This window comes from Camelus ferus, chromosome 29 (assembly GCF_009834535.1).
Source record: "Camelus ferus isolate YT-003-E chromosome 29, BCGSAC_Cfer_1.0, whole genome shotgun sequence".
Lineage (NCBI taxonomy): Eukaryota > Metazoa > Chordata > Mammalia > Artiodactyla > Camelidae > Camelus > Camelus ferus.
Window position 1 is genome coordinate 17,251,372 of NC_045724.1, and position 14,521 is coordinate 17,265,892.

General features: G+C 34.1%; 1 protein-coding gene across 1 annotated transcript in view; it reads left to right on the forward strand.

The window, feature by feature from the left end:
* MICU1 (mitochondrial calcium uptake 1) overlaps positions 1 to 14,521 on the forward strand; it is a 156,695-nt gene that overhangs the window by 75,477 nt on the left and 66,697 nt on the right. Inside the window, 1 exon segment of the mRNA XM_014556251.2 lies at positions 12,491 to 12,573. Coding sequence (XP_014411737.1) covers positions 12,491 to 12,573 — 83 coding nt within the window.

A 14,521-nucleotide genomic window follows, 5' to 3' on the forward strand; every position in this document is an offset into this window, starting at 1 on the left:
TTTATATGGAAATACAGAAGACCCAGAATAGCTAAAGCAATCTTGAGAAAGAACAAAGCTGGAGGCATCATGCTTCCTGATTAAAAACTACAATACAAAGCTATGTAATCAAAACAGTATGGTACTGGCATAAAAAGATACACAAAGGTAATGAAAATATAGCGTGTATATATACATATATATGTATTCATATACATGACGTATTATGTATTTAAAGGAAATATATATCATATATGAAAATATATGTGACAAATAAAGTATTATATGTAATGTCATATATAAGATGGAATATTATTCAGCCATAAAGAGAAAGAAATCCTGACACTTAAAATAACATGAATGGACCTTGAGGCCATAGAGTGACATTTAAAAAAGACAAATGCTTTATTATCTCACTTAACATGGAATTTAAAAACATCAAACTCAGACAGAGGGTAGAATGGTGGTTGCCAGGGGCTGAGAAGCAGGAGATACAGGAAGATGTTGGCTAAGGGCTATAAACTTTCAGTTATAAGATAAGTTCCAGGACCTAAGATCCAGCATAGTGACTATAGTTATCAGTACTGTATTGTATACATAAATGTTGCTATGAGAGTAGTGCTTTAATGTTCTCACCATAACAGCAACAAAATGGTAGTTATGTGAAGTGAAAGGTGTGTTAATTAACCTTATTGTGGTAAACACTACAATATCTCAATAGAGCTGGGAAAAAATGGATAAAGGACTTGATATTTCATACCTTTTTAAATTACTTACTGAACTTGACAGATAAAACAAACTCTAAAACTTGCTTTCCTCTAATATTTTTTGTAGCATTATGATCTACTTACTGTCAAAAGCCAAAGAAAAATTTGGGAGATAAAACTGATTGGTCTTTTCCTTGCATCTTGGTCAGCAAGTAATACATAAAAACACCTCAACAGAATAAAGGCCATATATGACAAACCTACAGCCACCATCATTCTCAGTGAAAAACTGAAAGCATTTCCTCTGAGATCAAGAACAAGACAATGATGTTCACACTCGCCACTCCTATTCAACATAATATTGGAAGTCCAAGCCACTGCAATCAGATTAAAAAAAAAAAAAAAAAAAGAAAGAAACATAAGCCAAATTGGAGAGGAAGAGGTAAAAATGTCACTGTTTGCAGATGACTTGATATTATATATAGAAAGTTCTAAAAATGCCACCAAAAAAACTATAGAACTAATAGATGAATTCAGTTAAGTTGCAGGATACAAAATTAACATACAGAATTCTGTTGCATTTCTATACACTAACCATGAACTATCAGAAACAGAAATTTTTTTTAAATCCCATTTACAGTTGTACCAAAGAGAATAAAATACCTAGGAATAAATCTAACTAAGGAAGTAAAAGAAGACCTTAGATAAGACCTTAAATAGCCAAAGCAATCTTGAGAAAGAACAACAAAGCTGGGGGTATCATGCTCCCTGATTTCAAACTATACTACGAAGCCACAGTAACCAAAACATGGTACTGAAACAAAAACAGACACATAGATCAATGGAACAGAATAGAGAGCCCAGAAATGAACCCACACTTATTTGGTCAATTAATCTATGACAAAGGAGACAAGATTATACAATGGGGAAAAAACAGTCTCTTCAATAAATGATGTTGGGAAAACTGTACAACTATGTGCAAAAGAATCAAACTGGACTGCTTTCTCATACCATATACAAAAATAAACTCAACATGGATTAAAGACTTGGATGCAAGACCTGAAACCGTAAAACTCCTAGAAGAAAACATAGGCAATACGCATTTTGACATCAGTCTGAGCAGCATTTTTTTGGATCTGTCTCCTCAGATGAGAAACAAAAGCAAAAATTAACGAATGGGACTATATCAAAATAATAAGCTTTTGTACAGCAAAGGAATATCAACAAAATAAAAAGATCACCTAATAAATGGAAGAAGTTATTTGCAAGTGATATATTGGATAAGGGGTTAATATACAAAATATACAAAGAACTCATAAAACTCAGCATCATAAAAACAAACAACCCAATTTAAAAATGGGCAGAGCACCTGGATAGACATACAGATGGCCAACAGATACATGAAAAGTTGCTCAACATCACTGATTGTCAGGGAAATGCAAATCAAAACCACAATGAGATATCATTTCACACGTGTCAGATTGGCTAGTATCAAAAAGATAAGAAATAAATGTTGGTAAGGATGTGCAGAAAAAGGAACTGTTGGTGGGAATGTAAATTGTTACAGCCGCTATGGGAAATAATATGGAGTTTCCTCAAAAAATTAAAAAAATACTATACGATCCAGCAATTCCACTTCTGGGTATTTTTCCAAAGAAAACAGAAACACTAATTTGAAAAGATAATATGCACCCTTACGTTCATTGCAGCATTATTCCCAATAGCCAAGATATAGAAGCAACCTAAATACCCATTGGTAGATGAATGGATAAAGATGTCATGTGTATGTATATACATACAATAGAGTATTACTCAACCATAAAAAATAATGAAATCTTTTCATTTGTGACAGTGTGGATAGACCTAGAAGGTATTACACTAAGTGAAACAAGTCAGACAAAAACACCAATACCATATAAGTTCACTTATATATGGAATCCAATAAACAAAACAAACATAAAACAGAAACTGAATCAAATAGATACAGAGAACAGCAGATGGTTGCCAGAGGGAAGGGGCTGGGGGAATGAATGAAATAGGTGAGGGAAATTAAAAGGTACAGACTTCTAGTTACAAAATAAATGAGTCTCATAGGGATGAAATGTATGCCATGAGGAATATAGTCAATATAATATCTTTGCATGGTGATGGATGGTAACTAGACTTACCGTTACCAAATGCAAGTTTGTGTACCCAACACACAGTGAGGCCAAACTAACGAAATGTCAGAGTTTGGAGTAGAGAAAGGTTTATTGCAGGACCAAGCAAGGAGAACGAGTGGCTTGTGCTCAAAAAACCTGAACTCCCCAGTGGTTTTGGGGGACAAGTTTTTATAGGCAAAATTTGGGGTGAGGGCTTCAGGATTTGTGACTTTCTTCTGACTGGTTAGTGGTGAGGTTATAGGGCAGTGTTCCAGGAATCTTGTGCTTAACCTGATGTTACCATCCTCTTTCTGGGTGGGGGACTTAATTCTTGCAGAAGAACTCAAAGATACTGTTACGTATATTCCTTCAGGAGGAATCAGGACCTTGCTCCATGCTGCACTTTTATTTGACTGCTTCTTCCTTGTTTCTGCATTCCCTCCCTTCCCTGATTGGCAACTGTTTAAATCTGCCCTTTGAAGCTCAGGGAAGGTCAAGGAAGCTGAGTGATGCCTATTTCCTACAAATAAGAATTGAGGGACAAAGAAAGGATTTGTATCTGGGAGGATCCTGGAGGGTCCTGTTCTGTTTCATTATCATGGTGATCATTTTGTAATGTATAGAAATATTGAATTACAAGTGTTCTGTAACAGGAACTAACATAGTGTTGTAGGTCAATTATACTTAAAAAACAAAAACAAAAACCAAACAAACAAATGAACTTAGAAAGAACTCATGAAAAACATCAGATTTGTGGTTACAAGAGGCAAGGGGTGGAAGGGTGGCAGGAGGGGAAATTGGATGAAGGTAGTAGTCCATAGGTACAAACTTCCAATTGTAAGATAAATAAGTACTAGAGATATGATGTATAACATGATTAATATAATTAACACTGCTATTTTTTTATGAAAATTGCTAATAGTAAATCCTGAGTTCTCATCACAAAGGAAAAATACTGTTTTCTTTTTCTTTACTTTGTATTCGTATAAGATGATGGATATTCACTAAACTTACTGTGGTGATCATTTCATGATGTATGTATGAAGTCAAATCATCATGCTGTCTGTAATGCCTTCAACTTATGCATTGCTGTATGCCAATTATATCTCAGTCAAACTGGAAGGGAAAAAAACCACATGTTATTAACTTCTATATGTAATGAGTATTATCTCCCTCAAAATAGTTTTCTTCCATTCCCATTATTTTGTCCCTCCTGATACACACCATTTAGTCAATAACTGAAACCAAGTTTGCATACTAAATCAAAAAAAGTCATCATTCTTCAATTTCCAGAATTGTTTCGGCCAATCTTAGTTTTATGAGTCCCCACCCCCAGCCCCCAAGGGACTTAGAAACAGGACTTCCCAGTTGTATTTATATACTCCACGTCTCCCAAATATATCTATTATTTATCTTATAACTGCATGTGTTACTGTTATTAGTAGTTCTGAAAGTTTTGGGTACACTTTCTTAAGAGTTTTAGGAAGATATTTATATTTATATAATCTTCAAATAATATAATTGTTTCTTTTTTCTAACGTGTGCTTTATTTAATTTCATTATATATTTGCTTTTGACTAGAACTTTCAAAATAAAATCAGTAATAGTGAGCATCCCCACTTTGTTCATTATGTTAAAATAAATGTCTTTGGCATATTTCAAGTAAGTATATTGTGAATCTTCGTGTCAGATAAATATTCTTTACCATATTGAGTAAGTTCTTTTTTCTCAAGAAAAAAGAAGATTATTAGGAATACTTTTTAAATCTTGTCAAATGCTTTTTCAGTATCTAGCCTAATGATTAAAGTTGCTTTATTCCTGTGACCTGGTTTTATTGCATTATAGTAATAAAAAACCTTGCATTTGCAGTTTCTTTTTTTAACATATGTTTATTATTTGTGTGTGTGTGTTTGTATGCCAACTAGTATGTCTTTCTAAATTTCCCTGGAACGTTTAGCAAAATACATGTAGTCTCTGTTTACCAGAAAGCAGTGTTCAATGTATGTCAATTAAATTGAACTTGTGGTTTTTGTTATATAAAGTCTCCATGGCATCATTAAATTTTCTGCAAAATATGTCAAAGGCTTAGATACTACAGTAATTTTTGTAATTTCTCCTTTACATGTAATATCTTGTTATATATTTTGATGCAATGCTGTCCTTTACACAAAGATGTATAATAGATTTTTATTATGGATGATACTTATGAATAATATGAAAATAGTATTTGTTATTGATCCTTCTGCTTTTAGTTCATTTCTATCTCATTAATATTATCACCTTTGCTTTCTTCCTATTTTATTTTCTTGCATTTCCTCTTATTTTTATCTTTCTATATTGTTTTCAATATATTTCTTATAAATGGAATAGCTAGATCCAATCTGAGAGCATTTTCTTCTAATAGCAGAGTTCAATTCATTTAACTTTGTTGTGATTTATTTTTTCTTACTTATATCACCTTTTATCTTGTTTTATATACTTTCTTGCCAGTTTTTTTTTTTTTCTTTTAAGTTTTTGCTTTATTCTTTGGGTTTTTCTCCCAAATAATTTTAATGCTCTCCTATTCGTGGTAGCCTTTAATTTTAATATATGTTTGTATATATAGCTATGGGTCTTGAGGGGTGCGACATGGCTTTTTTATCCAGGATGAAATCATCCATTTCTTTTGATGTCTTCCATTGGAAGTCTAGAAATTTAGCTTCCTTTCACTTTCTTTTCTCAATTTTTACGTTTTTAATCTGGCATCCTTTATTCCAAGTCATTTTTTAAACATAATTTATTTTTTTATATTTTATAAATATATTTTATGTATTCATATATATAATTTTTATACATTTATATATTTTCTCTTTCAAGGAGTATTTCTTATACTTCATTATTTTATAACCATTTTTGTACAATAGCTAAGCATGGCACATGCTCTGGTAGACTGTCTGGATTTGAATCATGGTTCTTTGACTCTGGGCACACTATACCTTCATTTCCTCTTCTTTAACAGAGAATGGGTATAATAGTACAATGTCACAAAGTTCTTGGGAGGATTAAATAATTCATATAAAGTGCCTGACACACAGTAAACATTTAACAGATGCCACATGCCATGATTATTTTATTAATAATCATTATTTAAGCTTAACTCTTCTACTGATTTTATTGCTCACTTTATTTATTGCTTACTTCTTAATTGATCTCATCTCCCTGGCTTTCTTTCTTTTTTTTTTTTTAACACTTTTTATTGATTTATAATCATTTCCTGTCTTTATTTCTTTATTTTGATTGATTTTTGTTCTTCTTGTTGGCTAAAGAATTTCCTCAACCAGGGACTGGCAAACTTTTTCTTAAAAGGCAAGATAAATATTTTTGGCTGGCAAGCCATAAGGTCTCTGTCACAGCTAGTCAGCTCTGCCCTTGTAGCTCAAAAGCAGCTATGGATAATACATAAGTGAATGGCTAGCCAGCTGGTCACCAGTTCTTGCTCAGGACTTCTGTTACTGATTTTTGTGGAATTTTATTAGTAAGAGTTTGTGGATTATACAGTTTCAGAGTCCTCCCACGTCTGAGACTATCTTCTGTTGCTGATGTAGTGAATGATGACTTGATTTATATGTAATTTTTCAATTACAGTTGTTTGCCCTCTGGATTCTATAGAACTTGCTCTGTAGTATTCAAGTGTTGTGGTGAGTTATGCTAGAACCTAACACTTCCTTCTTTTTGATAACTTTTTTTCCCTCCTGGATAGTTGAAGATCTCTTTTTCTTTATCCTTGGCATTTGTCATTTCTCCAGGGGAGGTTTTTTTTTTTCCAGCTATTTCAGATCACCTTATTGTCTTTTTTTCTCCCACTGAGGAAATTTTCTAGATACTGTATTCCAAAAATTGGCAATAAAAATGTCTTATCATTTTATCATTTCAAATTGCGTGTCACATGGGAAACCAGATATTTTAAGTGGTAGAATGTTCACTCTTATGTATTATATAGTTTGGTCTCCTTGAACTTCAGTTTAATGGGAGCATACAGTTGCACAGCCACAGAAAACATATTCAGGGAACAGTCTAATTGACTTACCCTTGTGTGAGCATATTAAATCACTAAATGGTTAGAAACTAAAGTTTATAGTATAGTCAAAAAGTTATTGTGAAACATGCTACACAACCAACACCAACAACCAACAGAGAAAACCTTGATTTTAACTTCTTTCGTAACACAGTGTCTTCTATAACCAGTTATAGTCTGTGGATTTTTTTTTTTATTTGCCATTTCAGATCTTGCATTTCAAGAATAATAATTTGCCTGATTTCAGAGCAGAATGCCTTAGTTATTCTCATCTCCGTTGACTTCAGATGGCTAGATTTAATAGTGGATATTTTGGTCAGGAGATAATTCTATAAGACAAAGATAAGAGCAAGCCTGACTATAGGAAGTGTATAGAAGCAGGAAGTGTAATTGTTAAATTTTGGAGCCACTGATACGAATCCATGCTATGCCTTGCTTCACATAAATACGCCTTTGTACAAAGTTAACTGCATATAAAAATTAAATGTAAAGTATGTAGTTTCATAAAAAGAAATCTTTCTCTATGTTGTGATTGTATTTTATCATTTTTTAGGTCTTCTATGTTTTTCACATATTTGCAGTCCTTTTATTAGCTATGGTGTTAACCTGGCATTTATCATGAAACCTGGTACTAGAAAATGCTGAAAAGGCTAACAGATTGTCGAAGAGTACCTGTAAAATATTTACTAACAAATTAAATCAGACTTACAAGGTGGCTAAGTCATGAAAAGAAAATTGATCTGCTGTTGTTGCTTAAATATGTTTTTTAAAAAATCCTTAGGATATTTTCCTTTTATTTAGTACCCTTCTTCTGAAGCTACATCATCCCAGGGAAATGCTTTAGTACAACTACAACGCATCATACCTTAGGAGCTTTCTCTCTCTACTGTGTAAAAAGCGCAGAAAGAATTCTTCCAGACAGCACCTAGCCATCATACCTTGAAGAATTCAGAAGAATTGAGAGAGGGGTACTTCTTTGAAATCTAATCTCGTAGGTTTTTCTCCCCCTTTCCCTAAGCCTAATGTGAGAAAACAAGACACTAAGCCCTCATGTAAGAAAAATACTAGTCTATTAGTCTGAAAAGGAGTCCTGTTGTTATTAGAAAGGATAAGTTATTCCAGAATTAACTATATTTGGGAGACTGCATTAATGGGATACATTGGCCATCTGAAGTACTCCCAGAGGGCTATTAGGATATTGAAGTTCTGGAAGTTCTGAGAAACCTTTAGTAGAGATACAACAATAAGTTTTTATGTATTCATAGGTGAAGAGGCAGTTACATTTTTATTTCTCTAGAAAATTAAACTAGGACAGTTTGTAAAAGCTACAAAGAATTAGATTTGGGCTCTGCATGAGAAAAAAGCTTAATTAGAATGGTCAACAATGGTTAGACCTCAGAAGTGGTGACCTCCCTCTCAGAAATAAGTAGAGGCCTTGTGATGATCCCTACAAATTCAGTAGGCGGGTTCTTCATGGAATAGAGGTTCATCATATTTTAAAGTTTTTCCTGAGACTTCTTTGATATTGCATATTAATTACCTCATTTATCCTATGCATCATTTTAAAACAGGAACAGTAGAGGTAGGAGTTTTGTGGTAGGAGAATCAAACCGACAAAAAATAAGACACTTGTTTAGAGTCTAACCTATTCATTTTTTGTAGTTGTTGTTATTCTGTCAGTACTACCAAAAAAGAATTTAAGGCATACTGACTTACTATGTTGTTGGAAGAGCCAGAATTAGAGCCCAAGTCTTGTGCATTTTCTATTAAAGAAAAATAAGTGAAATAGTCATGAAAATCTTGAGACATCTAGTGTTGTTGATATCTGATTATTTAACTTACTACCCATAGGAAAAATGTGGATTTTTTTTCTTGTTACTAAAGCAACATAGAAAAATCTGTGCTTCGAACAACAGTCTAGAATTGTTGTCATTATTGTCAATAACAGAATTGTATAAAAATGTTTGGTTCTTAACTAGAAAAGATCTAACATATCTCCATTTACTTGTAGCAAACACTATCATGGAATTCTTAGTGAAAGATGTATGGTAATGAACTTTATAGAATCTCATTGTTTTAATGACCCAGCATATTTTATGATCATTTTGGAAAACTCTGTACAGAAAGTAGATTATGCTGTTAACCTGGAGAGGGGGGTGGGGCAGGGCTTCACCATTGACTCTTTAAGTAACCTGAAATTCAAAGGAATTCCTCTTGGTACTTTTCTTTGGAAATAGGTGGTGAGTAACAGTAAACTCAAGACACCTTTAAAGCTTTCTAGAGTGGCTGGATTTAAAAATTGCTGTGAATCCTACTTTTAAGGGAGACAGGGGAATACAAGAAACTTGCTTAATAGCGTATTCCCGTGTAGCATGTTTCACTTAAAGCAAGCTGGGTTTTTTGCTTGTGTCTTAAGTGCTTTGACATGATTAGCAGATGAAGACTGAGTAGGCTGAGAACTGCTCCTGGAAGGACCTTGCCTGATAAACTGCTAAGGTCTAAATGAGAGTGTGCAAGGCTGCTGCCCTGACTTGCTGTATCAGTGACCAGGGCAGAGGAGCTCCGCCTGAGAGTGTCAGCACACATACTTTAATAAACACTCTGAGTCACTCCACATAAAGCAAATACTCTGTTTGAAAGGAAGCCAGGATAAAAATATACAGAAACCTCAAGCAGTGCAGGATGTGCTTTGTTTGGTACAAATGAATTTAACCTTACTCGTAGGAGGACATATTAAGTATGATTTGCCAAAATAATTCATTCCGTCATGTAAGTGATGACCAGGCATGTGGTTTCACAGAACTCATAGGACAGTAGGAATAAAATATTTTGATAAAGCTAAAGTTTTAAGAACTCTATGTGACCTCTGTAATCAATGGAGATAGAGAATGGAAATGCTGCTTTGATTCATAAGAGGTGACATACTGACTGTCTCTTGCCAAATCTTTCCCTATTTCTATTCATTTGGACTATATTTCTCCTGATGTGATGTCACCTCCTCTGTCAGTGTTTCCTTTCACTTTCCTTTCACCTTAAATACTGGCTTCCAACTATATTCTACCCTTTCCTTCTTCTTCTCAACCCTCAGTTCTCCTTGGGCAACTTCACTTCAGGTCTTTGCAGCTAACTGTATTTATGCTAATGACTCTTAGCTTTAACCTATCTCTTCTAAGCTTTAGACCCATATTTCCTTCCATCTGAACATTTTTATCTCAGTATGCTGTGGACTCCTTGAATTCAGCAGATCCTATCTGAGCTCATTTTATTTCTCAAATCTTTTACATCATTTTTATCTCTTGGTTAATGATGTTCATGCTACCCAGTAGCCTAAGCCAGTCATACTGTCAGCCTTTTTTACTCTCAACTCATCACAGATAATTAATCATTAAATTATGTACCTTCTGCCTTCTTAAATTATTTCAAATGTGTTTCTGTCTCTCCATTACCACTGCTGTCACCTCAGCTCACATTTTCAATGTTTACAAGAGCTTTTATGACCTCTGAAGCTGATTCTTGTCTTCCAGCTCATCATTGACACTGTAGTCAGAGAAATCCTTTATAAATACCTATATGATTGTGACCCTCCCCTTTATATTTTGATGGCTTTATATTGTCTGCAATTGTTACAATTTCAGGTATCTATAAGGATTAGGCAAATAATGTGAATGAAGTGGGCCAAATGTGAGACAAGAGGGGAAAACAAGGGAGGCATTCCTGTTTAAAGAAATTCATATTCAGAATTTTTAAAAACACGTGACAGACCTGTCGGAGACTCTGTTGCCCGTGGTTAGTGCACTCAAGCTTTAACTACTGAGCATTGCACATGCAGTGTTTCTTTGATAGCAGTCATGTCCTTTAGGTGAACCACTTGGAACTCTCAGCTATTGCAGAGACTGACACAATCAGTGAGTCATGTTTTGTTGTTTTGTTTCTAAGTCAAAACATACCAGAATAAAGAGAATGTGTTTATTATTGTAAGTACCACTGTCTGCATATTGGAGGCTGTGGAATATAATGAAAAGTTTATGGGCTTTGGAGTCAGCATTGACCTAGGTTCACTTACCAGCTGTGCTACCTATTATTAGCTCTGTGATTCTGAGCTAGTTATTTAGTGGCTTTGAGCCCCAATATCCTACTCTGTGAAAGAGAGAAAGAGAGAAGGAGGGAGGAAGGAAGGAGAAGACTCTCAGGATTTAGAGTACAAAATCAGATAACAGCTGAAAATTATCCAAGTTAATGCTTGGCACATGGTAACTCTTCAGTAAAAGCATGTAGACAGGTAGGAAAAATTTAAGAAGTGACAGTAAATATAGAAAAATCGAATCCCCCCAGCTGCAACCTTCTCAGCAGTCATCCTGGTGGACTAAAGGAGAGCAGGCCTGCTGGAAGCCATTACAAGTGAGGCAGGCAGCTAGAAGCTGACAGGCACATGATTTACCCGGGCAACTAAAAACCAGGAGCCTACTGACCTCGATGACTATCTAGCTCAAAATGAAATTTAAGCCTCAAAAGTGTTGCTGTTGACAAATTTATGCACGAGATGGGAATATGGACTCTACCACAATGCATAATATACTAAGCCCTTTTTTATTTTGTCTACATATAATCTTTAATTTTTTTTACTAAAAATAATACTAGCTGAAATTTTAATTCAGTAGTATTAGGATACATAGGATATTTTATTTATTCTCCATAGCTGTATAAGTTTGAAGTACCAAAGGAAGGAAGTAAACAACTTGGTTTTCTTTACCAGAACATTTAACACGTAAGAAAGGAGGGTTGTTAAATTTATATTTTATTCTGATGCACAAGTGTATTAATTGTATTTTGACTGATTTAGGAACATTAAAGAAGTCTTGAAGCGCTTTCATCAATTAAGGGAAAGAAAATAAACCATTTTCTCATGCTTTGCATTTTCATTTTGTTTTTTAAATGTCAGCTTAATTTTTAACATTTAAGTATACCTTCCCCAGTAGTTTGTGTACCCAGCTGATACGGTTAAAATAGAGGGCTGGGTAGCTAACAGCATGCTTTTCTGCCTTACCACAGAGCTGTAGTGATCATGAGTAAACCTGTGTAAATAACAACATGTTGGCAGAGTGATACCCGTTGTAATCCTCATTGTCCTTAACAGTGGAGAGACTAGAAAGAACAAAGTAGAAAGATAGCTTGTTTCAAAAAGACAAGACAAGGACTTAGAGTTTCAGCTTCTTTGCAGAAGTATGTCTCACCCCAAATAGACTTTCATGCCCAGATAAATACTGTATTTAATTAACAGAGCAACAATGTTAATACTATGAAGCTAAGAGAGGATGGTTTCTAAGAAAGCAAAGCTGCAGTATTTAAGAGTGTTGAAACACAAAGATAGACAAGTGCTGTCTTTACTGGACATGGTAAAATTCTCTTTTGATTTTAAGGAGTATTGCTAAAAAGTTGATCCAGATCAATACGGTGGCATTCTGTGACTTGATAATAGTGTTTAACCATCTTTTTTTCTTAAAGGAATGATTTTTTTTTATTTTTGGTCCATGCCTTCTAAATATTTTTATTTTTCCTCCCTCTTTCCCCTCCTTCTTCCCTCCTATCCTTCCTTCCTTCCTAACTTGCAGCTCCTCAGAGAAATTTTGAAATTGCCTTCAAGATGTTTGACTTGAATGGAGATGGAGAAGTAGACATGGAAGAGTTTGAACAGGCAAGTTTTCCTGGAAATTTCCTTTAAATGCATTAATATTTAACACATTTTAATGCACCTTGGAGGTACATTGGCCTTAGTATACTCGGATGCTGTCCAGATTTTAAAGTACCTAATGTATTATTTTTTAAGATTACCCTCAGTTTTAACAGGTGGAGTTTTTGTTTGTTTTCACTCTAAATGTAAGGAATTGTTTGAGCATCACTAAGGTCAAGGTTGCTCTGATTCCCCAACATGAATTAAACTACAATGCCAAGAGGCTGTTATGGCTATTCAGTCATATATCCAGTCAACATTTATTAAACAGTGCCAAGAATACAAGGATGAATGATGTATGTTCTGAAAGGATTTCTCTAAGAGAAGAAAAAGTAGTACCATGCCTTTTACTGTAGCAGGTTCCAGCCATAGATGTGTATAGTTTCTTCTGAATCTTAGGAAGAGATTACATTTCCATCAAACTTCTGTCATTGAAGGGCCATGGTACCTCTCCAGGTACAATTATTATGATTGTTAGAAATGGTTTCAAAAAAGGAAAAAAATACATATGTGGGAGAAAGCATGTTTATATTTTAAATGAATAAAAGGGCAAAAATGAAGTGGGAAGAAGTTATCAGGTATAGTATATCTTTAAATAAAAAATACATAGAAACAAATATTTCAAAATAGTTATAGGTATTTATTTAAATTTGCACCTTATGTCCATCTAATATCTTCAGTTTCCACAATTCTGCTCTTTACTGGTATTACCAGGTGGCCTTAAGTGATTATAAATAGAACTTATTTTGATGTTTTTAATTTTATTTTATTTTTATTGAGATAGAATTAACATATAGTATTAATTTTCAGTGTATGACATAATGATTTGATCTGTATATATACTGTGAAATGATTACCACAATAAGTTTCATTAACATGCATGACTGCATATAGTTCAAAATTTTTTTCTTGTAATGAGACTTTTAAGATCTACTCCCTTAGCAACTTTCAAATACACAACTGAGTTTTGTTAACTGTAGTCACCATGCTTACATCCCCAGGGCTTATTTTTCTTATAACTAGGAGTTTATACCTTTATTCTGTCTTCACTCATTTTGCCTATCCTCTCCCCCCACTCTGGCAGCCAACAACCTGTTCTCTATATCTATGAGTTCAGCTTTTTATTTAGATTCCGCATATAAGTAAGGTTATACAGTACTTGTCTTTTTCTGTCTGGCTTATTTAATTTAGCATAGTGCCCTCGAGGTTTGTCCATGTTGTTGCAAATGGCAGGATTTCCTTCTCTTTTATGTCTGAATGATACTCCATTGTGTGTGTGTGTGTGTGTGTGTGTGTGTGTGTGTGTGTAGCACAGTTTCTTCATCCATTCATCTGTCAGTGTCAGTGGACACTTAGGTTGTTTCCATGTCTTGACTATTGTAAGTAATGCTGCAGTGATCATGGTGGGGGCTGAAGATATCTTTTTAACATAGTGATTTTGTTTACTTTGGATAAATAACCCAGATGTGGAGTTGTTGGATCATATGGTAGTTCTATTGTTAATGTTTAAGGAACCTCTATCCTATTTTCTATAGTGACTGTACCAGTTTACATTCCTACCAAAAGTGCATGAGGGGAACCATTTTTCCACATCCTCACCAGTGTTTATTATTTCTTGTCTTTTTGATAACAGCTATTCTAACAGGTGTAAAATAATATCTCATTGTGGTTTTGATTTGCATTTCACTGATAATTAGTGATTTTTTTATACAGAACTATTTTATTTTATTTTATTTGAGATAGAATTAACATACAACATTTCTTTCATGTACTTGTTGGCCATCTGTATGTCTTCTTTAGAAAAATGTCTCTTCAGATCCCCTGCCCATATTTTAATTGGATTGTTTGGGGTTTTGTTATTAAGTTGTTGAGTTCTTTATGTATTCTGGATATTAACTCCTTATCAAATATA